The sequence below is a fragment of the Myotis yumanensis genome, unplaced genomic scaffold, assembly GCF_028538775.1.
Source record: "Myotis yumanensis isolate MYYU_CA2020_CCGP unplaced genomic scaffold, mMyoYum1.0.hap1 SCAF_13, whole genome shotgun sequence".
NCBI lineage: Eukaryota > Metazoa > Chordata > Mammalia > Chiroptera > Vespertilionidae > Myotis > Myotis yumanensis.
In genome coordinates, this window is record NW_027223764.1 from 49,733,952 (window position 1) to 49,760,024 (window position 26,073).

At 48.5% G+C, this 26,073-nt stretch overlaps 1 protein-coding gene across 1 annotated transcript; it reads left to right on the plus strand.

The window, feature by feature from the left end:
• Positions 1–265: 265 nt before the first annotated feature.
• LOC139022062 (pulmonary surfactant-associated protein D-like) lies at positions 266–8,423 on the plus strand. The gene is made up of 6 exons (XM_070433081.1): positions 266–315; positions 2,346–2,544; positions 4,077–4,157; positions 4,576–4,647; positions 5,233–5,316; positions 7,862–8,423. The coding sequence occupies exons 1-6, from the start codon at positions 313–315 to the stop codon at positions 8,320–8,322; spliced, it is 900 nt and encodes a 299-aa protein (XP_070289182.1). The 5' UTR covers positions 266–312; the 3' UTR covers positions 8,323–8,423.
• The last annotated feature ends 17,650 nt before the right edge of the window (positions 8,424–26,073 follow it).

Genomic DNA, 26,073 nt, shown 5'->3' on the forward strand with positions numbered 1-26,073 from the left:
CCATTCTCTGGAATTCAGATTCATAGAAATCAGTAAAAACCAGACACTGATGATGACACTTATCTCACAGGGTTCAGTGAGGTGCAGATGAGGCCATGGACTGTGGGTGCTCTGTAAACTCTAAGGTGACATGTGTGTAGTGGCAAGTTTCCAGAACCCAGGTGGGGGTGAGTGTGAATTAGTCAACAAGGGAGGAAATTGTCCAAAAGAGTTCTTAAAAGACCAATATCTGGTGGCTCAGCATAAATAGCCCGTGTGTGTGGGCCAAGGAAGTGCTCATTTGTCTGGAGAACCTGGTCACTGGAGGACGCAATGGTGAGTGTCTGTGCCTGCCTCCTTTTTGTTTTCTCTGTGTCCAGTGAATGTCCCCCTGCCCATTGGGGGTGCTCTAATGTACTGGTGTTGAGGAAGACAGGGTCTATGTAGCTCTTTTGCTCTGGGAGGTGTGGGTGTGGGTGTGAGAGGGCAGCATAGTGGGGAAGAAGGACCATTCTTCTGCCCCTCACTCTGCTTCCTTTGCTCACTGGGAGATTAGCCTTCTGGGCTGGGGGAGGGTGGGTGAGTGGGATATGACACCCACCCCAACCCCAGATGCCATTGTCAGGAAGCCTCAGTTGGGAATGCAATTTCAACTTCTTGCTTGGCTCTCTCCATCCCTGATTTCTTCAGAAAGGAAGGTGGATGAGGAGAAACAGCCCCAGCATTCCCAGGCCCGGGTCAAAGTTCATCCTGGTACCAACTGCCCATTGGACATGGATAAACATGATTTTCTCTTAGCTTTATATTTTCTTTTAAAAATGTACCCACTGGATAAGTTTACTGATATTCAGTTAATTTTTAGAGGCATCATTTTTCAATAATACTTTAGTCTGACATTGAGGCATAAAGTGAACATTATGTCGTTTAAGGGGATGTGGCTCTGCCCAATACCGCTGTAGGCCCAGCGAAGAGGCCTCATCCCAGTCCTAGGTCTCCAACCCTGTGAGAGGGCTCCTGCCCAGGCCCCTTTCTGCTACAATAAGCTGCGATGCCTTCTGTGCCATCTCGCGCTGTTGGGCAAAATGCCTGTTGCTTTTCAATCTTTCCCAGTTGTGGGCACAGGGCCCTTGATGTGGCAGCTGCACACCAGCGGGCAATGCCCTGGCTCTGGCTGGAGCCTTTGGTGTTCCTGGCCGAGCCTCTGCTCCAGCAAGTGCCACTCTGCTGGCCTGTGAGCTTGCCTGGTGTTTAGAGACTCCCATGGTGCCCGAGGAAGTGGTAAACTCAGAATGAGAAAGAACCGGTGCAAACAGGGTCCTCAGCAGCCCAGAACCACCAGCAGGTGGAGAAGAAAGCACTTCTGTGGCCAGGAAGGCCCTCCACTGCCTCCCCCTCAGGCTGCCTGGCGATCCCTTCCCCTTTGCTCTGTCCCTCAGGCTTGTTCCCAGCCTCTGCCACTCCCGTGTGCGCTTTCCTGGCTCCTAACTTTAAGGTTTCTCTCAAGAGGAAAGAAGCCCACCATTGGGAGTGACCAGGCCCTGCACCCACCCTGACCTCACTTAGCTGCAGAGTCCCTCTCACCCGTCACTGGACACCCTATTGAACATCTGTTTTTTCTCCAGCTGAAACCACTCTTTTCCTGACGGAGCTCACCTCACATGCCCTCCTCCACGAGGCCCGTCTCCCAAGTCGTCCCAGGTGGAGGGGCAGCACTCCAGGCGTCCCAGGGTCTCTCCAGCTATTCTGAGAACTTTTTCTGGGTTCCCCTGGAACTTTCTTCATGGAGACAGCATCTAGTCCAGGAATGGCAGGCCACCTGGCAAACATGTAGCCATGTGCCCATCGTGTGTTAGGACACATGTCACTGAGCATTCTGGCTCTTTCCAGACAAGCACTGAAACGGCCAGTGCTGGTCCATCCAAGGCTACAAGTGACAGGAAATGGGTTTGCCCGGCCACCTTGCTGACACAGACAGGGAGACGGAGGTTCAAAGAGGGAACTGTCCTGCCCAAAGGCACTTCATGAGTCCTTCCTGATGTGACAGGTGGCCTCAGTGAGGAGTTCACATCCCAGCCGTGCCGATGGCAGTGAAAGGGAAGTCACTAGAAGGGACAAAACAGGGCATCTGAGAAGAGGTAGATGTTGCTGATAACCATGTCAGAGTTCAGCTGGGTAACTCATGCCCTCCCAGGCCAGACTGTATGGCCGCCTTGTCCTAAATTGTTTTTGGAGTCCTGCTGCTCCTGATCCCACAGAAGGGGCGAGGTGGTAGGAAAGTGCCTCTCTGACTTCCGGGCGCTGGGCTAAGTCCTAACCCGTGTTCTGAAACCAAGAGCATGTCCTTTCTCTTTCTGTCCACCCTAAAGGCCATGCTTCTTCTCCTCTCTGTGCTGGTCCTGCTCACACAGCCTCCATTGTCAGGGGAAGCAGAAGTGATGATCCTTCCCCAGAAACCTTTGATTGATGACTGCACCCTGGTCACGTGTAGCCCTGTGGAGAATGGCCTGCCTGGTCGTGATGGACAAGATGAGAAAGACAGCCCCTCAGGCGAGAAGGGGGATCCAGGTACAGCTGGGACCGTGGGCTTGTCCTCGTGGGCATGGGTGGCCACTGGAATTGTAACCAACTCAGCAAGTCTGGATGTTCTTCGGGGAAGCCCTGGAAATGGAAGCCCACCTCCTTGGGAAGAAGGCCCCTAGACATTCAGTCCACCTAAAGCACCTCGCTACCAGTTGGCAAATGACAGGCTGCCCTGAGCCTTGAGGTGTTATTCCCCTCCCCTAGCTGTCAGGATTCCTCCCCTAGGATCTTCTGATTCCTCTCACCCCAAGAATGAGGAAATCATGAGTAAATGACTGGTCTTTGGCGCCCCGTAGAACCAAGCTGCTGCACTTATAGTTGTTCATGTGGTTGAATGATTTCTGTGCAGTGTGTGAAATATCTAACTAAATTCTACTGCATGAGAGGTGGGCAAAGATGAGGCCCTGTGGCCCCACACTCAGGCCTGATCAAAAGGATTTACCTAAATACACTACGGAGAGGAGGAAAAGGAGCTCATTTTTTATAACTGGACATTTGTAGCTTTTGACCTCACCGATTTTGCCCACCACCCAGCTCCCATTTAATGTAACCACCAATAATCTCACCTCTGCATTTAAGGGTTCAGATTCTTTGCTGTTTTTTTTTATAATCCAGATGTAAGTGAGATCATACTGTCTCTGTCTTAATTTGTATGACTTATGGCACTTAGCATAATTTCTTCAAGACCCATTCTTGTTGTGGCAAATGGTAGGATTTTTTTTTGTGGCTGAATAATATTCCAGTGTGTGTGTGTGACATTTTTATCCATTATGAACACTATTAGGTTGTTTCTGCCTCTTGGCTACTGTAAAGAAAATGTTGCAATAAACATGAGGGTATGGATATCTTTTCAAATTAGTGTTTTATTTCCTTTGGGTAAAACCCAGAAGTGGTATTTCCTGGATCATACTTTTTTTAATTATCTTTTTAATGTCTTAAGGAAACTTCCTATTGGTCCCCATAGTGGCTGCACCAATTTACAATCCCACCAACAGTGCATAGGGGTTCTTCTTCTCCACATCCTCACCAATACTTGAGATCTTTTGTGTTTTTCATAGTCGCCATTCTAGGAGGGGTGAGATGATATCTCATGGGTTTAATTTAATTTCCCTGGTGACTTATGTCAGGGAGCATTTCTGATATAAAGTTTGGTCCTAGGAAAGGGAAAGCAATGAGTCCATGGCCAAGGTAAAAGCTGGCAGATCCCCTGCTGTAAATCCTCAGCCTTGGGACAGGGAAAGTGCACTGTATGGAAATCAGACAGTTCTTGGCTTGACCCCCCATCCAGCTCTGGCTGGCCTGTTTCCTGACCTAAGGATACTCAGCATGCCAGTGAAGCCAGGCCATCACCACTGGCAGGCCTTGCTGCGGCCTTTGCCCCCCGCACTCCCAGCTCTGGAGGACACAGAGAGTGGGGTGCACAGGCCCCTAGTTCTCTTTCTCCAGGTGGAGCTGAGGAAATCATCCAGCCTGCAGACACTCTCAACAGCCTTTGTCTCAATCTGTTCCTTCCTCAGGAGAAGTGGGTGCCCCAGATGTGCAGGGTTCTGCAGGAACAAGAGGCCCCCCAGGTCCCAAAGGAGAGAAAGGTGCCCCTGGTGAGTGTGGAGACCCTGGGTTTGCAGGGAAAGCAGGTGAGTGATGGGAAAAGCTGGGGCGGGCCTTCGGTCCTCCTGTGTCCACCTGAAGCTGCGGAGGCCTGTCCCTCCCCTGTAACCCGCCAGCTCAGAGTTGCAACACTGGGCCTTGGGGAGTCTGTGCAAGGAGGTGCCTCACTGGGCTTGAGCTCTGTAACTGGGGAGAGTGCGGTGTGAGCAGCAGGGACAGTCCGCATCCTGGGAAGGCCGGGTGCTGGGTGATGGGACAGTACTGTACAGAGAGGGTGTGTGACTGGCTATGGGACAGACCGTACGTGGGAGGGTGTATTGCTGGACAATAGCACAGTCCATATGCTGGGAGGGGGAAATGCGGGAAAATGTGTGCCGAGCTCACCCTCCTCTTCTTGTCTGATCTCAGGCCCTGCAGGACCCATGGGTATACCGGGAATTCCAGGTGCCTGGGGCCTCTCAGGACCGAAGGGGGACAGAGGTGATCCTGGGTCCAGAGGAGAAAAGGGAGAGAGTGGGCTAACAGTTAAAGTCACCTTCCTTAGCTCTGGGCACCCCACTAGGGTGCAGAGGGAGGAAGGCCTTCTAGGTCAGTGGTTAGCTCATTGTGGGGGTGGTGGTGTGTGAAAGCAGGAAAGGCTGTTGGACTGAAGGCAAGAATATGAAGCTCTGGCTTAGACTTAAAATACGGGGTAAGGCAAGCCTGAGCAGCTTCCCATCTGATCACTGAGACAGCTCAGCTCTCTTCCCAGTTCATGAGAGAGCTTTGAGCATCAAATAACACAGGGATGGGGAGTACCAGAAGGACGTGCAATCCACCCCCCTTTCAGGAATGTGCTCCCAGACTCTCAAAATTGGCTGTGAAATGTCATCTGGATCAGAGTTAGTGGGATGCCAGGACCCTGTTGGCAGCAGGGGCCAGCTGTGTCAGTGGCTGTGGGCTTCCTGGGGCCCAGCTTCTTACCCTCCCCCAGGAATACCTGTCACTGAGCACCCTTCCCTTGGGACCCGGACTCTTCCCCTGGATGTGAGGTACTAGTGTTCACTGAACCTCTCTCTCCTGCAGACATCACTGCTCTGAGGCAGCAGGTGGAAGCCTTGCAGGAGCAGGTAGGACGCCTGCTGGGAGCCTTCCTTCAGTATAAGAAAAGTGAGTTCTGGACTTGGAACTGAACCTGAGCCAGTCGCCAAGGGCAGGCCCCAGGTGGGGTCTGTGTTGGGTTTGGAGTTGGCCGGGCCTGAGGCAGGCCTGGTTCTAGGATTGGGGGCTCTAGGGGGGTGGAGGGTTTGGACGATGGGCTGGACCTGGGCCTTGGGCAGCACCTGGGACTAAGGATAGAGTGGGGCAGAGCAGAGCAGCCACATCTTCCAGGAGCTGGAAGCAGATTCAAGGGACACGGAGCAGGGTGTGGCCCCTACACCAGTTCAGTGGGCTGGCGCCAGCATGTTCAAGGCTACCAGGCTCCAGCCCCACCATCACAGCCACCTGTGACCCGAGTCAGATCAATGCCCCAAGCCCAGTGCAATTCAGACTTCCCCTCCTGCCAACCTGTGCTGGTCCCTGGACACCCCACTACCCAGGATGCATTTCTTATCTCTATGGGGCTGGGTGTGCAAACTCCTCAAGATGTTGTGCCCAGCCCACAGCAGAAGTGACTCCAGACACTGTCCTCAGAGTTGGGGCTGGCATGCTGTGCTTGCATTCAAGGCTGTGAGGGTCTGACCTTGGCATGTGGCCATTGAGTCTCAACTGAGACAGGCCCTGGGTCCGGCAGTGGGCAGGCTGCCTCTGGGCTCTGCCCAGTGCTGGGCTCTGCCTGGGTGTTCATGGTGGAGACTCTCCCCCAACCTGGGTGCTGAGGAGTCAGAGGCTCCAGCAGCACAGCCCAGTGCCTGTGCCTGTGGGCATCTCCACCTCAGACCCTAATTTCCCCCCTCCTCCCCGCTTTCCCCATGTCAGCTTTGAGCTCAAGTAATTCAGCAAATCTCAATGATCCAAAGAGGAGTTTCTGTAGCAGGAGAGAATGCAGGGGTGAGAATTAGGGCTCCTATGTACCTAAAACCACTAAGTACCCATGTACCAAGGGTGAGGTTTCAAGCATTTAGTATATCTCCCTCTCTCCACAAACATGCATGTGTGCTCACTCCCTCATATGCACACTTAGGAAAACAAAGGAAAATTTGTGATATACACCTGCCACACATGTGTGTATTACACACATGCCATCACTCACCTCACATCATCTACACCCATGAGCACCCACGCATATACAACATAGAAGGTGGGCCTTCAGTGCTCCCATGTACCTTCAGATGGACACGTGGCCTTGTTCGTGTATGCACACATAGACCCACCCGGGTGCATGTAGTGAATGGCAGAGGAACTCCTGTCCAGGGCTGCTCTGGGTGCCCTCCTGAGCCTGTGGAGAGTCTGGCCCCTGAACCCTTGTGGAAGGGTCACAGTGGGTCCTGGTGCAGCCTGGGCTCCTCACCAGCCCTTTGGGGCTGGAGCACAGCCCTCTCAAGAGCCCTGAAGGCTTGTATGCACGAACCCAGAAGTCAAAGGGATGGAAAAAGAGCCCGGACAGCGTGGCCCAGTGGTTGATTGTCGGCCTATGAACCAGGAGATCATGGGTCCATCCCTAGTTAGAGCATGTGCCTGGGCTATGGGCATGGTTCCCAATAGGGGTGTGCAGGAGGCAGCCAATCAATGATTCTCCGTCATCATTGATGTTCCTATCTCTGTCTCCCTCTCCCTTCCTCTCTGACATCACTAAAAAAATATTAAAGCACACACACACACACACACAATAACAACAACAGCAACAACAAAGGGATAGAAAATGAGATGGAATGAAAACATATAGTTAAATGTCGCACAGTGATGCTTTTATAAATTGTATTCCCATCTTAGAGATGAGGAACTGGAAACCCCAAAAAAGGAAGTGATTTTACCTTGTCCACCTGGACAGTCATGGCCAAGGCAGGGCTGAATACCTGGCCCTCTGACTCCCAGACAGGCCTCTCCCCAGCACTGACTCTCTCCTGCCCCTGACGCCCATGCACACCTCTCCGCTGTCCTTGTCCTCTCTCCCAGCTCTCCAGCCTCACCCACATGCACACCTAGAGGCCAGCACTGGGCGCACACAGTGCAGAGATTAGCACAGTGCTGCCCTCAGATGGCCCACCCTCTCCTCTTCTTTCCCACATCCACACCCGGCACGGACCTCCCTGTCAATGCCACATGCCCTGCTGTTATGCAGGGTCCACAGTGAGATCAGAGTGAGCACCTTCCTTGTTTTCAGCTCTCAGAGGCTGCACGATGCCAAAGCTTCCTGGTCCCACCCAGTACCTGGGAGAGCGATTCTGCCATGCAACATGGGGTGCAATAGAAAGAGCACGTCTCAGCTCTAGTGTGAGATCAGATAAGGGTGACCCCCAACTCTACATGTGATGGTCACATGATGTTGAGCCTCTTACTTAACCTCTCTGAGCCCAGTGTTCTCACCTGTAACTAGACAGACAGATCTACCTCCCAGAGCGTACCGCGGACCCAGGGTCTCACCTTTGTCCTTCCTGGTGCTCTGAGGCCCTATATGGGAGGCCTGGGCTCTGGTTGGAGCACAAAGGTCTCAGAGCCATGGAGCTTTGGCAGGTGCCCCCAGATCCCCAAACTGACTGTGCTCTCCTCCTAGTGGAGCTCTTCCTCCATGGCCAAAGTTTTGGCCAGAAGGTCTTCAAGGCAGCAAGGTTTGTAAAGCCTTTCCAGGAGGCACAGCAAGTGTGCGCACAGGCCGGGGGGCAGCTGCCCTCCCCACGCTCTGCAGCTGAGAACGAGGCCTTGAAACAGCTGGTTGAGATTGAGAACAAGGGTGCTGCATTCCTGAGCATGACTGACTCCCAGACGGAGGGCAAGTTCATCTATCCAGGAGGGGAGTCCCTGGTCTATTCAAACTGGGCCTCTGGTGAGCCCAACAACTATCGAGACAATGAGGACTGTGCGGAGATGTACACCAATGGCCAGTGGAACGACGGGCCCTGTGAGGAGAAGCGCCTTGTGATCTGCGAGTTCTGTGCCCTTGGGGTGGGTGAGGCAGCCTTGGTCCAGGAGCCTGGCCCAGACCTGTGTGCTGCCAACATGACAAGGAAGAGCTGACATCACTGTGGCTGGGCTTCTGCACAGAGCTGTGGGATGAGGCCAGCCAAGGGCTCCCATGGAACTCCTCTCTCAGAATAAAATACGAAACTGGCTTCACACACTGGCTGCTCTGGCAGAGGAATTAGGGGCCAGCCTGCTTTCCCAGTTGCAAGGGATAAAATTAGGCCCCAAAATCTAAAGCTCCACCTCAGCCCTCTGCCTTCTCAAACTGTCAATCCAGCAAGTCACTCCCTCCTCTGTCACTCCCTCCTCTGTCACTCCCTCCTTTGTCACTCCCTCCTCTGTTGCTCCCTGCTCTGTCACTCCCTCCTCTGTCACTCCCTCCTCTGTCACTCCCTTCTCTGTCACTCCCTCCTCTGTCACTCCCTCTTCTGTCACTCCCTCCTCTGTCACTCCCTTCTCTGTCACTCCCTCCTCTGTCACTCCCTCCTCTTACTTTGGTGTCCCCTTATGGCAGTTCCTTATCATCCTCTTTTTGCTAGCCCCTCCCCCTTTTCTTGACCACTAAATGGTGACCTGCTCAAGATTTAGCTCTTTGTTCTCTCCCCTCCTCACCCTCACTCCAGGGAGGAGCTCATTCCATCCAGGGCTCAGATCCCTGGCACCCACATTATAAGCCTGCTCAGAACCTCCCAGAGCCCCGGACTCCTTGGCCAATGCTAGCTAGAGCATGTGCCTGGGAGGCCCAGGGATTGGCAGTTCCAGTGGCTGATCCTTGTTCTAAGGCCTGAGCGCCGGAAGGTTCACAGCGCCATGGGCTGACCTGGCAGGTCATCTGCCTCCCTGGTAGGACTGTGTGGCCCAGTTGAGTAGCCTCCTCCGCATCCCTGCACACCAGGACCTCATTCTACCCTGTCATTGTGTCTGCCTGTCGGCTCATGGGAGGGAGTTCCACCTGCACAATCCCCATTCCAGCTGAGATCTCAGGCACAGAGGGTCCAGCCACTCTCAGGTTCACCCCCAGCCCTGCCCTGGCCTCAGTCCAGGAGGTTTTTCCCCCACACCGCCTCAGAGACAGCTGGGCAGTTCCTCCTCCTCCTCCCACAGAGAGGGGGGAGTGGGGGAGAGACTTGCTCAAGGCTCCAGGTGTGTCAGTGCTACAACTTGGTCTAGTGAAAGGTCATCTGATCCCAAACCTTATATTTCTGGCCTGTAAACTTTTAGGCCAAAGGCCTCTGCATACCAGTTGATTTTAATGACACTTGTGCTTAAGAAATTGGAAGGACACCTGGATGAAGCCCAGGCTCATAGGAGAGGCAACAAAACAGGAAAACAGCCCTCCTTTGTTCCCAGGGACCGGAGGCCACACCCCTCTTCCCACCACTCACCGCTACACCTCAGATGTAGGACAGCAGGTCTGAAAGCAAAAAGCCACACATAATAACCTTGGTGTCAGATGGGTAGGGGATTGATCAGGATGATCACTTAGTAAGTTATGTATGACTATCCACTGGGATGTACACCTGAAGTTAATATCACACAGTATGTCACCTATAATTTAAAAATGAAAAATCATTCAAATAAAGTGATTATTGATAGGTCAAAAAAAAAGGAAAAGAAAAACCACACCTCCCAACAGCACACAGCTCAGTCTCTCTGCTGCGACCTTTTTCCTGTTACTGAAAAAAAAAACCCCAAGTCCTGGCAGCTTCTGAAATATGTCAGTTATGCAACAGGGAGCAAATAGTCTTCAACTCAGAAGTCACACCTGGACACCATCCGCCAGGGAGCTCAGAAAGGTATTTCATTGCAAATACAAAGGAAAAAGCAGTGGATATGGTTTAAGCCCAGGGAGGCATTTTTTGTAAGAATGAAGAGTTCTGACGTGGCTCAAGGACTGCCGGTGCACAAGCAGCGCTGTGCGGTCTCCCTGCTTCTGCCTCTGTGCATCCTCGCCTCTCTTCCTCCTTCTCCCACCACCTTCTTCTGCTTCAGGCTCTCAGCTGCCCAAGCACAGAGTCATGTGTCACACAGAGATCAGAAACCCTTGCTTGATATCAGGTCAAAATTCCTGTGGAAGTGAATCTGCCTGTCTCAGATGCCCACCTCTGGCCCAATAGACTAGGCCTGGGGGTGGACCACACAGCACAGTATGGCCATTGGGACCCATAGAAGGTCATGGTGGTCTGGCAGTCCCTCTAAAAGTGACCACTGCCCACCCAGCATGTGAGGCAACCTATTTCTATGACAAAAGTGGAGCGAAATGTCATAACTGACTGAATAGGGAGAAAAGATGTGTCCTGTGGGGTTGAAGGCCAGGAATGAAGAGATCCCAGGCCCTTAAGATCCAACTCAGCACAGGGTCCGGTTCGCTTTCCAGCACAGAGAGCAAGTAAGGAGGGTCATTTGGGCCCTGTAGACACAGCCTAACGAAAGCCAAGGACTAAGGCCAGTATTTCAGAAAATTCAGGTTTTAACCCTTTCTTAGCACAGAGACCTCTCCTACACTCACATTCATGGGCAGAGGTGCACACGGGCATTAAATAGTATTAGCCCTGCACCACCCATAGTAGCCTTGGTTCCTAGTGTAGTACCCTGGGTACCAAGTGAAGCCAGGGCTGCGTGACTCTGACCTCTCAGGAGATGCTATGACCCTCACAGTGCGAGGTGACATCCTGGGAGCAGCCTGGGGCCCTTCCACGTGGGAGGGTGACAACCACAGCAGCTCCATGGGGAAGCCCCTGCTCAGTTCAATAGTATATTCTCAGATCACCTCCTAGTTCTCAACCCTCCTGCTACTCAACCAACCCACTTCCCAGCATGGACTGACAGTGGGGCTCACTCTGGTGTTTGCTGGTGTTAGGCTCTTTTATCTTTGTCCTGAATTCCCTCGACATAAAACACTAAGAACTGAGTTGCTTAAGTTCGGGGCATTCTCAATCGCTCTTATCTTCCTGATATCCTTAATTCAAGCTTAATGATGTGCTTGACTTTTTCAAGCTACCGGTGTTTATATACTAGAGCCAAGAACCCAGGTATCTACTAGAGGGAACAAAATATTTATAATTTAAATATTTATCAGGATGGATCTTTCTGGACCTTGAGTGAATTATGGAGGTTGTCACTGCAGCATACGTAGCCCATCTTTACTGCATAAAATTTGAATATTAACCTACTTGACTTTCAGTTACCTAAGCAATACAGTCTCTCTCAGGCTGCCTGATCAAACAACCTTGAGCCACAGAAGGACTCATAAGGCCCTCCCTACCTGAGTAAATGGTACTTTTCATATTTGTTCAGTAAGAAGACAGAGTGAAAAAATGAAAGAATTGAGTGAATGAAATCCTGAATTCCTATTTGTAAGCCTGTTTGTACGGTTGAATAAAGTGTTTTCAAGACATTTCCTGGCCCATTGACCTGAGGAAGTAGCACTGTCACTCCACTGCTAGCCTCCCTGCATTTTATTAATTCCCTGAATGCTTCATTTCACATGCAGGTAGTTGGGGTCAGGCCAAGGTCAAAGGTCAGATGGCAACTTCAGGCCAAGGGAATGAGTTCTGTGATCAGAGGGCTGGATCAGGGCAGGAAAGGGAGGGAACAAGAGCTGCTAGGTTTTGAGCAAGCCCAGGACGCCTGGCCCTGGCCACAGAGGGCCTGAGAGGATAGGAAGAGGATGAGAGGGATGTGAGTTCTCCAACGACTCAGTTCCAAAACAGAGTGAGGCTGGAGGACCTCATCAGGAGGTCTTATGATAGAGTGAACAACCTAGAACAGTCAGAAAAATTACTTAAAAAACAATGAGAATGGAGTTGGTCCTCTTATGCTAAAAGGTTTTATAAAACTAACAAAATTGTAATAGTGTGTTATTAACACAGAAATAGAGGGACCAAATGTAAAGGTTACCAAAACTGGACCCAAGTATGTCTATACATATATGTCATATATGCATGATAAAAATAGATTGTCAAGGTTATAGGAAAGTAAAGAATGGTTCACTTAATAATTCTCAGTTAAATGGTTAAGCATTTAGAAGAAAAATAAAATCAGGTTTTTACTTACATATAAAATTCAAAATCAGAATTAAAATATAAAACTTCTCTGCCAAAATAAAGCAATGTAAGATTAAAATTGAAATGCTTATTTATCTGCAAAGTATATAACATAAATCAACAAGAAAATAATGACTATAGAAGTAGGAATGAGAAGAGAAATATCTAAGAATGAGAAGAGAAAATTCATGAAATTAGATATACTGATGGCCAATAGTAACGAAACATGAAAAATGTACAATCTTAGTAATAATTAAAGAAACTCGAATTAAACAGCAATAAGCTTCCAAAAATTTATGGACTAGAGTTCAAACTCTACTAGAGGAAAATGTATTTTACTTTCATCATTAAAAATGACAAAATAAAGCATGGACATTGAGTGTGGTGTTAAGCCATCTCTGAAGCATCTATCCATCCTCCATCTCAGACTGTGGGTGCTTCCGCCTCTGGACTCCTCAGACCCCTTCCACATGGTGCATCCTAAATGCCATGGTCCCTGCCCTTGGGATGCTTGGGAACCAGGCCTCATGTAAGGGGAGAGGCTCACCAGGAACTGCAGACAGAGCAGGAGAAAGGGTCAGCACAGGTGGCCAAGGTTTTCTCTGCAGAGGATGCACTTGCTGGGTAAAGGGTCACACAGGCAACTCTCCTATGGACTCTGATAGTGTTTTTGTGGTCCCAATGCCACGGTTTGTAAAGTGAACAAGAAGCTGAACTTAGCAGAAGCACCAGGCAGAGCTGGAAAATGGGTTCTTTTCCACACACCATCTCAGATCCGTTGGTAGTCACTACAGGGTTAAAATGGCCCCAAGATCTCATCCCAGCTCAATATATGGCAGTTGAGTGGCCATGCCTGCTGCTGATATGGGGGAGGAGAGGGGCAACACGTGTGCTAGTGTTTGCTGTTCTTGGTGTAAGAGGACAAGGCTCCACAGGACCTGAGGGAACCCAACCAGGGGAGCCACTGAGCTGCATCCCTAAGCAAGTGAAGGCACCTTCCGGGTCTCCTGCAATAATCCCGGTGCCTCCATCAGCTGGGCTTCCAGGAAGTCCAAGTTCAGTTACAACACAGAGTAACAGCTAGTGGGACAACAATGTCATCTCCACTGGAGACCTGCAGGAGATCCCCACCATCTCTATGTGGGCTGAGGCCTCCTCTGGTGTCCTCATGGGTCCCAGGGAAGTCTCTCAAGTTTCCTTAGTTACAGGTCCTCAGCCTGAACTCCTCTGTACCACAATGGTCAGAGGTAAACACTGTGTAGGGAAGACCCTGGCAGAGCCCCGCCTCTCCTGGGGGAGCCTGTCCTGGAGACAGTCCACCACACAAACTGCCCCAGTGCAGGTGGACAGGGAAACAGGGGTGGACCTTATTGCCAGGCTTGAAAGCCAGGATAGAAAGGGGCAGGGACAGCCGTCTGAGAACAGTGGGTGCTGAGGAAGGAGCAAGGATTTGGAGGCAGCAGACCTCCATGCAAGCTTTCCTTTGCTGCTTCCCATCTGGGTGATGGTGAATGAATTGTCTACAAATCCTGGACCTGTTTTCTCTCACTTGTAAGTTAAATAAGTGTAATGCTCACAAACAGCAGTGACGAGAGGACAGAATGAAACTATATTATGAGAAAATGCCAGCCTAGCACAGGCCCTGGTATATAATCCGTGTTCACTACTGTTAGTTCTCTCCCACCTCCTGAAAGCCCAGAGCGCTCAAGGACAAGGGGAGAGCGGGAACCCAGTGGGGCAGGCAGAGGCTTACATTTTTGATGCGGTCCAGTTCCGCCTCCAGGCTCCTCAGCTCTCTCTCTAAGTTAGCCAGCTTAGTCTCCGTAACTGCACAGCAATGGGAAAAGGGCATATATTGAGAAAAAGACTTTAAATTCAAGAACAGAGTATTTTGGGGGGAATAAAAGCTTATTAAGAAGTATGCTTATTCCAGAAAAATAAGAAAACAAAAGGAAGCGAAAAAAAACATAACTGTATTTCTGCCTTCTCAGACATAATTCATAACTCTTATGAACTGTAACTCTGAAACTAGGAATAACAATAGCAATAACGGTAACTTGCAAACTGTAGCTCTGGATCCTTTTCTTCACATACTGCTTAAATACTGCAATATTATACTCAATTATAGGAAAAGACAACTCATTCTCCTTTTTAAAGCATTTTCTTAATCATGCTTTCATTTCCTATTGCAGGTGGGCTCTTTAATCTCTATTATAAAAACCCCGTGGCCCTGATGCTGTCACACCCTAACGACCAAAGACTGGTCACCAGGAGGCTGTGAGCGTGGTGAGGAGGGACTTGATATGGGTCCTGAGGTGAGGCTTTACTTGACTGTGTGTCTTGAGGCACCATGGGACTCAAGGGACTCCCTCGGCGTGCGCAGGATTTGGGTGAGTCACGCAGCACAGTGGTGTCACTGGTATTCTTATCATTGTGATGGGTCAGTGAGCAAATATTTATGTGAGGTCATCACTTTTGTTTTCTTGTTACTAATTACTTTATTTCACCTTGGATGAATTTATTTAGTTACTCTATGCATTACTCTATTGCATCAGGGATCTTATGAAGCAGACCATCTCCCTGCCACTCTTGTGTCAACAAACTTAAACCCAACTCCCTAGGGGACCGGTTTCCTACCTTGCATCCAGGAGCCTGGCATCGGCTGCTCCAGCTGAGGGAGCTGGGCCATCAGCAGGGGCCAAGAGGGGAGGCCAGCAGGGTTGCAAGTCTGTTCTCAGGTGCCTGTGGGAATCCCTTCAGGCCACAAGTAGGACTGGGAGGAGTGAGAGTGCTGGGTCAGGAAGCAGAGGGGAGGTCTGCCAGTGGGGCAGCGGAGACGGGACCCTGCCACCAGGCCTTCGAGGTCCCGGGCCGTTCCCCTCAGCCCACGCCATGCTGAGATGAGCTCCTTACCTGAACTGTCTCCACGATCTCCTTTTAGACCCTTCACTCCTTGCGGCCCAGAAGCCCCTCTACTTCCTGGAGGCCCCAGTTTCCCTGGAGGGCCCTGCAAGCCTCGGAGCCCTGCCCTGTTGGAAGATGAAGGACATGTGGCCCAGTGTCTATCTCTCATTCTCTTCCTCCAAAAGCTCAGCACTAGATTCACGTTGACTCCAGAAACCACAGCAAACTAGTGGTGACCTGAGAAAGAAAGACCTCCTGCCTCCAGTGCCAGCTGCCCGGGCTACAGAATACCACCTCTTAGGGACAAACACACACCACCGATTCCTGCATGGAAAGGTGGGAGCCAGGTCACAGCAGTGTCTTTGTTTAGGAGAAAATGACAATGTACAGGAATTATCCTGAGAGATTCATCCCCATCATAATGTAAGGGGAGCCTGCTCATGGCTCAGTCCCAGATCCCTCTGGGGAGTAAAGATTGAAAAGTCAGACCAGCCTGGGTAGCTGGTTCTCCTTTTTCTTCCTTGGCTCCATCTCACCCATCCCTGCCTGGGGTGCCATTGGAGACCGGGATGCCACAGGCAATCACTGAGCAGGCCTTCTGGGCATCTTCACAGGTTGTGGGTTCTGAGAAGGACACTGTCATCACACACAGAAGGGTGGGAAGTGATACAAACCACAACATGGTCCTCACCTGGTAGTGGAGAGAGTGAGGGAAAGAATTGCATCTCATCCCGTGTAGCCAACATCCGCTACCACCTCTGGTGTGCTGGCCCCTGTGCTCGGGACACAGACACGCCAGCTTTGACTCTGAGTTTCTCCCAGGCTGCTAAGGAGACAGACAACTTACACATTCCATTACCAAAACCATATACTTTTTTCCAACTAAATTAGAATTCTTAATTCTTAGAAAACTTAACTGGTAGTGACAACTAAAAGCAAGTAATTAGCATTTTTTAGATGGACAGATTCATGAATACATTTCATAACTTCTAGAAACAGGTTGTTTTCATTGGCAAATAGACTCACATACTTCAAATGACATATAAAATATATTCATTCACAGCTTCAAATTTATATGTTCTTACCAATGGTATGAGCTTTTAAAGTTAATTATTACCCAAGCCATTTTCTTGACAACTTTTGTAGCAGAGATAAATAACATGAACTTTGTTTTGTAAACCCAGGCAAAACAAACATGTATTTTACGTTAATAACTTTGAAAGACCTTCACTAACCTTAAACCACCATTTGAATTCTTGGAGATTATTGCATTCCTTTAGTGTGTTGCTTAATTACCTAGTGTCCTTGCCAACTTTTTAAAACGCCGGAGATGAGGGAGGGTATTAGGCTTGGACAACTTCCACCACTTCAATTTTAAAAATGTCAGTTTTTGCCTCTCACAGCGGGGTGGGGCAGTCACCCCTACTGCTCCTGCTGCCCACACAGAGTTTGGGGGAGGCACCAATTCTTGCACTGTCCCTGGGACCACAGCATCCTCAGGGCCCCCAGAAGAATTTAGGGTGCTTAAAAGACCCATTTTCTTTTCTTTTTAAAATATGTTTTTATTGATTTGAGGGAGAGAGAGAGGAAGGGAAAGAGAGAGAGAGAAACATCAATTGGCTAACTCCTGCACACCCCCAACTGGGGATGGAGCCTGCAACCCAGGCATGTGCCCTGATGAGGAACTGAACTGGTGATCTTTCAGTTGATGGGATGATGCTCAACCAACTGAGCCACTCAGGCCAGGCAAGAGACCCATTTTCTTTATTTTCCTTTCATTTGCCAGTGGCAGCTTTCACATCACTGATTCCAGGTCCAAAAATAGTCCTATTGGCGTTTTCCAGGTGGTCCCCAACTGTCAATCAGGGCTGCCACCTGGGATTTCCCCACTACATTCACACCACCTCCTGTCCTGCCTCCACCAACTGGACTACTCGACGTGTTCTGCAAAGAGCTGATGTCTGACAAAAACATCAGTGTGTTGCTTGCTGATTTTATTTTTCTTATGATTTCAGAGAGCAAGAGAGAGAGATAGAAACATCAATGATGAGAGAGAATCATTGATTGGCTGCCTCCTGCACACCCCGTACTGGGGATCCAGCCCACACCCCGGGCATGTGCCCTGACTGGGAATCGAGCATGGGACCTAAGCTCTATCCACTGAGCCAAACCGGCTAGGGCTTGCCTGCTGGTTTTAAAGAAATAAACCAGAGGACTGGCTGTGAAGGACCTGGGTTTATTAGACTTGTGTGGACATCGGTGGGGCCTGCTGGTGAAGTTTTCCGCATCACAGGCTTTCACAGTTCATGGTTATAGAGAGTCCAGAAAACAAAGCAAGCAGGTGTGGGCAGGGGTGGGGTGTACCTGTGTGCAAACTGTGTGAGATCAAAATGCCAGCTGTTTCCCTGTAGTTTGCAGTCTGGGCTCACACACTCACCAGGCTCCCAAGGTCCCACAGTCCACTTCCAGATGGCCTTCCTCAGAGTCCCACAGGGTGCGAGGCTCACATACCATACACTGGTATATGTTATGGGATATTTCCAAAAGCATAAAGGATTCAGTGGATATACCACGAAGCTAAGCTGAAAATAACAATCTGAAATAAGATTTTTTTAAAAAAAAAGTTTTGATGACTTAAGGAGGAAGATTAACCATAAGGCTGGCAAATTAGGGCCTTTGTTGACCTTTGCCAATGAGATTGAAATAATGGAGTAGGAACAGAGGCACTAGTGACTGGAGTTGAGAAAAGAACTAAAGCAAGGAATTGAAAGTCTGGTGGAAATGTTTTTTGGAAGCAGCTTAATAGAGGAGGCACAGGGAAGGTTGCCACCTGGTGTGAATTCAAGGTACTGAGAGAAAAAATAAAATAAAAAAACGCTCATGTGAACTTTGGATTATTGGTGGGGAGGAAAAAAGCAGCCAGATAAATTAGTTTAGGTTCAACCTTATTTGGGTTTGCTCTCTTAGTCTCCAAACTCCTTCAACACTTTCAGCTTCACACATGTTGCTCTCTCCTACCTCAGAACACCTAGTGCTGCCCAGATGCACTGGCTGAGCTCTCAGGGCCTCTAACTCCTAGCAGCAGCCAGGACCCATCTACAGGCAGGACTCACAGGCCTCCGTGAGTTCATCTGCCCATCAAGTCTGTTCCTGGTGCTTATCCTTCATTTTGGTGGGGGAGGCATGATCTATGCTGGAATCAAGTCAGAAACTCCCTCTGCCTTTGAAGCATGGTAGTAACCATGTTTGGATAAATGTTTAATATTTTAACCCTGCTGACTTGGCTTCTGTCATTATTTGCTTGCTAAAACAATAGAAAAGTTACTTTGATTTTCTGAACTTATGTATGCTATCCCAATCGATTGAATCCTTCGCTGTTGGTGGTTTGAATATCCCATTGATTGTGATCTCACTGGTTTTAGAAATCACATTCTTCTGTACCTGGGAACAATTATCCTAAATTACCTCAGTGGCTCCAGATAATGTCTTCCTGTTAACTCAGAGGTCCCAAGACCCGATGGCTCCAGGCAATGTGTTTCCGTTGATTCAGTGATCAGGAGCCCCAAAACTATAATTTAACTAACATGCTCAATTCTGCTCCTGTAAACTGCTTTTTTGCAAACCAGGTTCCTCATTCCAAACCCCAAGATGTAATCAATATGTTTGTGATTTTTTTGCCTATATAAATCTGGTATTGGGGCTAGGTAAGGACTGCGAGACTTGGAGAGCAAAATGCCCCCCCTCATATTCCCGGATTTGCAATAAATGTGACTCCTTAATTCAACTTCTTGAGGCGTCCTTGTGTGATTCATGGGGTACATTATAACACCTGCACCTCAGCCATTGACTTCCCCAATTAAAAATCATACTTTCACCTTCTTTATGTTCCTCTGGGCATATTCCTCTTCTTAGAGTTGGACCTCAAGCAAGTTAATGTCTGTACTTCAGTGTCCTCAGGTAGCCAAGACCCTTGTGATTTTAATGCCCCTATTATTTTTGGCAACTAGAATGAAATAATTTAATTCTTTTCTTTCTTTTGAAATTTATCTATTTATTTATTTATTCTATTAAATTTATTGGGGTAACATTGGTTAATAGGATCATATATGTTTCAAATGTATATTTCTCTGATACATAATCTTTACATTGTATTGTGTGCTGTGAATGCCGCATCCATTTGCAGCTAACATTCAGAATCTGAAGAAGGGGCCACGCACAAATGAATACACTAGACAAAAAATATGAATTTAGAAGGCATGGGGAGGCAGGTGTCAAGTTCCCTTTAGTGGGGAAGCTCCCTGACTTCTGGGTCCCGTATGCTTATATTTACTTGAATACACATTTACCCTTTAGGAATGCATACAGGCATATCAAAAGTAAAATTTAGTAAACAGTAAGAGGATCATCAGGTTAGTGGATTGCCTTGAGTCATTTGGCCAACAGCAGGGCAATATTATGCTGATTTTTAGCCCTGCTGAATATCATATTAATATGCTAACTACTGTTGGTCTTAGCCTTCAGCATTTCCCCCTTCTTGTTTTCTTAATAAATTTAGAAAGGTGTATGCCATCTGCAGGGCTTGAGTCCCTTTAAGACTTTTCATCCGCTTCTGTAGACTAGCAATAAACATATAAGACAATGAAAAGGATTGAGTTCTTTTATGTCCTTTTTAAATTGCTGCCAGGGATCTAAGGAACTAGTTTGCAGTAGGCTCCTCTCTGGGCCATCAGTTCTTTAAGGGTTCCCTTCTCAATCACTGTCCCTTGTGACATGGCAGCAATGTTATTCGAGTTCTGGATGGTGGACAAATGGTGGGCAATGACAATGCAGGTCTGATCTGCTTTGGCTCTGTCCAGGGCAACCTGCACCATCACACAACTGATGACTGCCAGCATGGCAAGCTTTCTTCACCACCCCCCAGGTCATCTCTGGACTGTTTCTCCTCTGTTTCATTCTACTCCCATTTCTTATCTTCAGCGTGTTGCTCAGGGCTTCTGCTATCTGTGGCTGGAGTAGTCTGGTCAGTTCCTCTCTCAGATCCATGTTGAATGTTCCTTGCAGGAATCCACAAGAGCTTGGATGAGTTTTCTGGAAATACACAAGCTTATCCTCAACCAATGGTTAACAAGGGGTCAGGACCCTTCCATAAACCAGATTTAGGATCTTTCCATTTAATGAGACCATTTTTCGTTGGCATATTCTGACACCAGTGTAATTCCATGGGTGTCTTAACATTAGCATTACAAGTGAAAAAATTTAAAGTAATTAAGGCTTGATGTAGTTTACTTACGGAATAGGATCACATAGGTTTCAAATATATATATTTCTCTGATACATGATCTTTACATTGTATGTGTGCCCACAACCCTTTGTCAAATCATCTACATTACCATATATTTGGCTTTTATTTTTCCCTTTTACTACCCTCCACCTCCTTTTGTCTGGTAACCACCATAGTGATATCTCTGTCTATGAGTTTTAGTTTCATATCTCACATATGAATTAAATCATATTGTTCTTAGGTTTCTCTGACTGACATTTTTCTTTTTTAATGTATTTTTATTGATTTCAGAGAGGAAGGGAGAGGAAGAGAAAGAGATAGAAACATTAATGATGAGAGAGAATCATTGATTGGCTGTCTCTAACACACCCAACTCTGGGGATTGAGCCCACAACCTGGGCACGTGCCCTGACCGAGAATTAAACTGTGACCTCCTGGTTTATAGGTCAACACTAACCACTGAGCCATGCAGAACAGGCCTGACTGACATTTTTTGCATAGGATAATATTCTCAAGTTTAATTCATGTTATCACAAATGGCAGTATTTTATTTTTTCTTATGGCTGAGCAGTAGCCATAGTTTGTATGTACCACATCTTTATCCAATCCTCTATCGAAGGACACTTGGGTTGTCTCCATGTCTTGGCCACCGTGAATAATGCTGCAATGAACACAGAGGTATATATATCTTTGCGAATAAATGTTTTTGAGCTTGGGGGTAGATACTCAGAAGAGGGACTGTTGGATTCTATGATAACTTTCTTCTTAATTCTTTGAGAATCAACCATACTGTTTTCCATAATGGCTGTACCAGTTTACATTCCCACCAGCAGTGAACGAGTGTTCCTTTTTCTTCACAACCTCTCTAACACTTGTTATTACCTGTCTTATTGAAAATAGCCATTCTAATAGGTGTGATGTGGCTGTTTGTTTGTGTTTGTTTCCTTGTATGAGTGTGGACAAAAGGGGCCACATGCTAACCTGACAAGCTCAGGGAAGACCTGCATGGCAGTCTTGCAAAATCAGGGAACTAGAGTAACCACAAAGAATGGTCTGAAATTAAACTTTAACTAAAAACAGGTTATAGTGGGTATTCATGTCGCAGGACAGTATTTTCCCTGACAAAGATCAACTTTCAGAGGTTCTCAACCTATGGGTCACGAACAATGAAAATACATCCTGCATATCAGATATTTACATGACGATTCATAACAGTAGCAAAACTACAGTTATGAAGTAGCAACGAAAATAATTTTATGGTTGGGGGTCACCACAACATGAGGAACTGTATTAAAGGGTCGTGGCATTAGGAAGGTTGAGAACCACTGGTAGATCTTGACTGAGCCCATTTGTTTTTTTGCATCTCAGATAACATATCTGTGAAATGTCTGGGTAAGTTGTACTAGTAACTTCCTTTTTGTTTTCCAGACCCCTTAGAGTGCAACAAATGGCACCAGGACTTCCCCTCATTGTTATTGTTATCAAGTTAATTGTTAACTGTTAACTATGTTAAACTACCCTATATCCATCTGTGTAAAAGAAGCACATGTCCATTATTTCATTTTTTATCCTATCCCAGCGATTTCCTCCCTTTGCTTTCTCCCACCTCCTTAATCTATCACCAATGACTTTCATAGAACCCACTTATGTATTTTCCTTTTGATGCTGTTAACATAAAAAACCATTGAAACCTGTAAAGAATTTTGTGAGTTTATTTGAGCCAAACTGTCGACATATGCCAGGAAGCAGAACCTCAACGAATTGAGATAGTGCTCAGGAGAATGGCAGGGTTACATCCGTATTTATACATGAAATTCATTGGTGACAGATTTAAGGAGGTGGGATTAAGCGAAGCGGGGGGGGGGGGGGGGGGGGGGGGGGGGAACCTCTGTGATAGGATAAAAAGTAAAATGATGGACACATACGTAGGTGGGTGCAGGAACAATTAACATGACAAATGAAAGAATCTGCTGCATCTGTCCTGGGCCCAGCACACCTGGCTGTGCCCTAGGGGCTTCAGATACAGGGAAATCACAAGTTACCCAGACATTTCAAGGGTATGTTATCATAGATGCAAAAAGACAGATAGGCTCAGGTACGGTAAAGGTTGACCTTATCAGTGAAGATATCAGCTTAGAACGTAACTGCCCACCATAACTGCTTTTAGTTAAGGTTTAATCTCAGACCATCCTTTGTGGTTACTTTAGGTCTCCGAGTCTGCAAAATTGCCATGCAGGCCTCTCCTGAGCTCATCAGGTCAGCATGTGGCCCCTTTCGTCCACAATGCTAATTTATAAAAACAAGGTATGAACTCCCCATTCTCCAGAGCATTATCTCAATTCGTTGAGGTTCTGTTTCCTGCCATATGTTGACAGTTTGGCTCAAATAAACTCACAAAAATTCTTTACAGGTTTCAATGGTTTTTTATGTTAATATGAGATAGAGCTGCTGTGACGCCCCATCCTCGTGGGGTGGCCTTATGAAGTAGGTGTCTGTGGGGCCCAGTGCTGGTCTCTTTGTTCTCTCAAGTTGGGTGCTCTAGGAATGTCCCTTGTGTGGGTTAAGTTGGCCCATTTGAGTTAAGCCTCCAGGCTGGGTGACTATAGGGGTGAAGCTCAATCACCAGGTATGAGATGCTCTGCAGGGGCTGCCCTCTCAGGCAGGGCTGTTCCCAGCAGAATCTGGTGCCTGCCGGGATCCCCCTTTGGGTGAGCCACTTGTGTGGCTAGTTGTGATGAGCTCTAGTGAGGTCTGAAGGCCTTCCCTGATTGTGTTAATTCTGGGTCCCCTGGAGTGGGTTTCATGTGCAGGTTGCCATCAATCACTGTTTGTGTCTGTGTGAGCTAGACCTGCATGTGTGTGGGAGGGGCCGATTTGTGTAAAAAGTTCAGCTTCTCCCAGCTTAGAGCTGCTGACAGATCTGTCTCCAACAGTCAGCTCTTCTGACCCCGCCCCCCCCAAGTTTGCATCAATGAGGAGAAATTAGTACCTGTTTCAAAGCCAAACCCTTCAGTTTCTGCCAGGGTCTCCAACTCCAGTTCACCCTAGAAGGGCCTGCTGTAGGTTCAGGTTGGGTGTAGCAGGCTGTCTCCTCTTCAAGAGCAAGTTCAGCCACCCTTGGCTAGGGGTACAGATCAAAGGAGTCTCCCATTGAGGATGATACTGGCCCAGCCTGCAGGGATGGGCTAAGCATTTCTGTCTGGTCGCAGGCAATAGCCTCCAAGGGTCTCACACTTTGCATATCCTCCCCTCTGAGCCACTCCTCCCCCCCCCCCGCCCCCCCCCCCCCCCCCCCCCCCCCCCCCCCACACACACACACAGAATTGTATCCATTGGGGATAGTTGGGACTTGCCAGGGCTCATTCAAACAGTCTCCCTTTGGAGACTGTAAGAGGTGAGGCAGGTACTTCTTCTCCTTCCTGGGACATTAGGGGAGCTCAGATTTGCTTCCCTGCAATGCAGCCTCAGAGACCAGTCCTCACTCCATTGGCTCCCAGACAGAAGCCTCCTTGCGAGACTCAATCCAAAAATCCCAGCTCTGTGCAGCTCCCTGGCACCCTTGTGAAACAGGAATTTTAGGGGAATATAGTCAGGCTTAGGAAATTTTTAGAATTGGGGTCCCTGGAAAAACACAGAGTTACAGGTTAGGAGAAGGCACATCTCCATAACACAAGGGAGCCAGTTGCAGTAACATTTCCATAAGACAAGGAAGCAGCAACATTTACATCTCCATAACACAAGGGAGCCAGTTGCAGTAACATTTCCATAAGACAAGGAAGCAGCAACAGGTACATCTCCATAACTCAAGGAAGCCAGGTGCAGGGAGCAGCAATAGTTGTATTTACATAAGACAAGGGCGCCTGGAAGTAGCCAAAAAATATCTATATTTACAAAATAAAGAAGAATGAAGAAAGCCAGAAAGGAAAGAACAATGAGGGAGGAGGGCATCACATGTCCCAGGTGGTGTTTGACTTTTGAGTTCAGGAGTTACTATTGTATCCAGTCTCCCCATGAGGGAGTCCATTCTGTGGGACTCTTTCCCTCTCCCCACGTGGGAGTCTGTACTTGTTCTTCAATAAATCTCCACCTCTGCTATACTACTTGTAAAGTTCGTGATGCAGGAAAACAAAGAGAATCAAGCCGGTCAGATAAGGGAAAAGAGAAGGTGTAATCTGCATCCCTGGGCAAGACTCATGAGCCCCAAAGGCGGGGACAGTGAATTCGCACCAACAGGGAGGGGGCACTTCTTTTTATACAGGTGTTTGGGTGAGGGGCGTGGGGCATGAGCTGAGGAAGTTCCCGCTGCAGGGGTCTTCATGGTATTAAGCTGAGGAAGTTCCTGCTGCGGGGGGTCGGCATGTTGACCTGTTAGGAATTCCAGGGTGAAAGGGAGAGGACTACGCCCTCCATCTTACCCTGGGTCCTCCATTTTTGGGCAGCCATGTGCTTGGCAAGGCTTCTTCCCGGAAGCCCAAGCCTCTGCTAGCCACACCCAGGACTTCTTTAAACTAACCAATGACAATCAAGGGAAGTGCGCGCCATCCTGTGTAACGAGATACCGACTTGCGCCTGGCCAATCGGCAGGGCCCACAGTCCTCTCTCCTCCCCTTACTATAAAACCTCTCTCCCCACAGGGCTGGCCCTCTCTCTGCCACTTGCTGCTGTGCCAGTAAGGAGGGTAGGGGAGCCAAGCCCGGGTTTGAATAAAAGACTCTCTGCTTTTGCATCGGACTCGGCTGGCTCCCTGGTGTGGTCTCTTGGGGATCCTGAAATTTAGGCATAACACAGGGAGGGTCCATTATCTCTGTCACCATCTGCCTTACGGTGGCATGCATCCACTCCTGAGCTTCCCTTGGACCTAACATCCCGGCATTTGGTGATAGAGGGCGCCGGTTTGTTATGACTACTTCCTGCTGACCAGGGACAATGAGGGAGGGGAGGGGGTTAAAGTCCAGGGTCAGGCAGAGGCAGGTCGGAGAGCAACCGAGTGTAGAGATGGAGAAGGAGTTGATTTACATTCACCCGTGACATCTCCGTGATCCTGGAGTGGATGAACTTGAGGAGGCAGGGGGCTAGGAGAAAAAAGACACAGATGAGAATCAGGGCCCCTATCATGGGTAGGACCTAGGTAGCTAAGGGGCTTTGGAACCAGCCAAAAAGAGAGTTGTCCCAGGAGTGTCTGCATGTAGTTCTTCTGCACGTTTTGTTCCACTACTCCGGACTCATCAATGTAGTAGCAGCATTCCTCCTGAAGGAATATGCAGGTTCCTCTTTTTCCTGCAGTCAGAAGGTCTGAGGGACCCTGGTTCTGTAGGGCTACCTGGGCTACTAATGTTACCTGCTGCTGTAGGGAGGCTAAAGAGGAGGTAGTAGACTCCAGAGCTAACTGGAGCTTGTCATTGAAATCCTGAGCAGAGATCAGGCTGTTCCTGAGGGCCCCTCCCTGGCAAGGCCCACCAAGGCAGCGATACTCACCCCTAACATGACAGGGAGCAAGGTGGCCCAGCAGGCCTGGGGGCAGGATGAAGGGAGCAGCCAGGCAAGCTCCGACTCTCCATACAAGGTTAGTTGGGG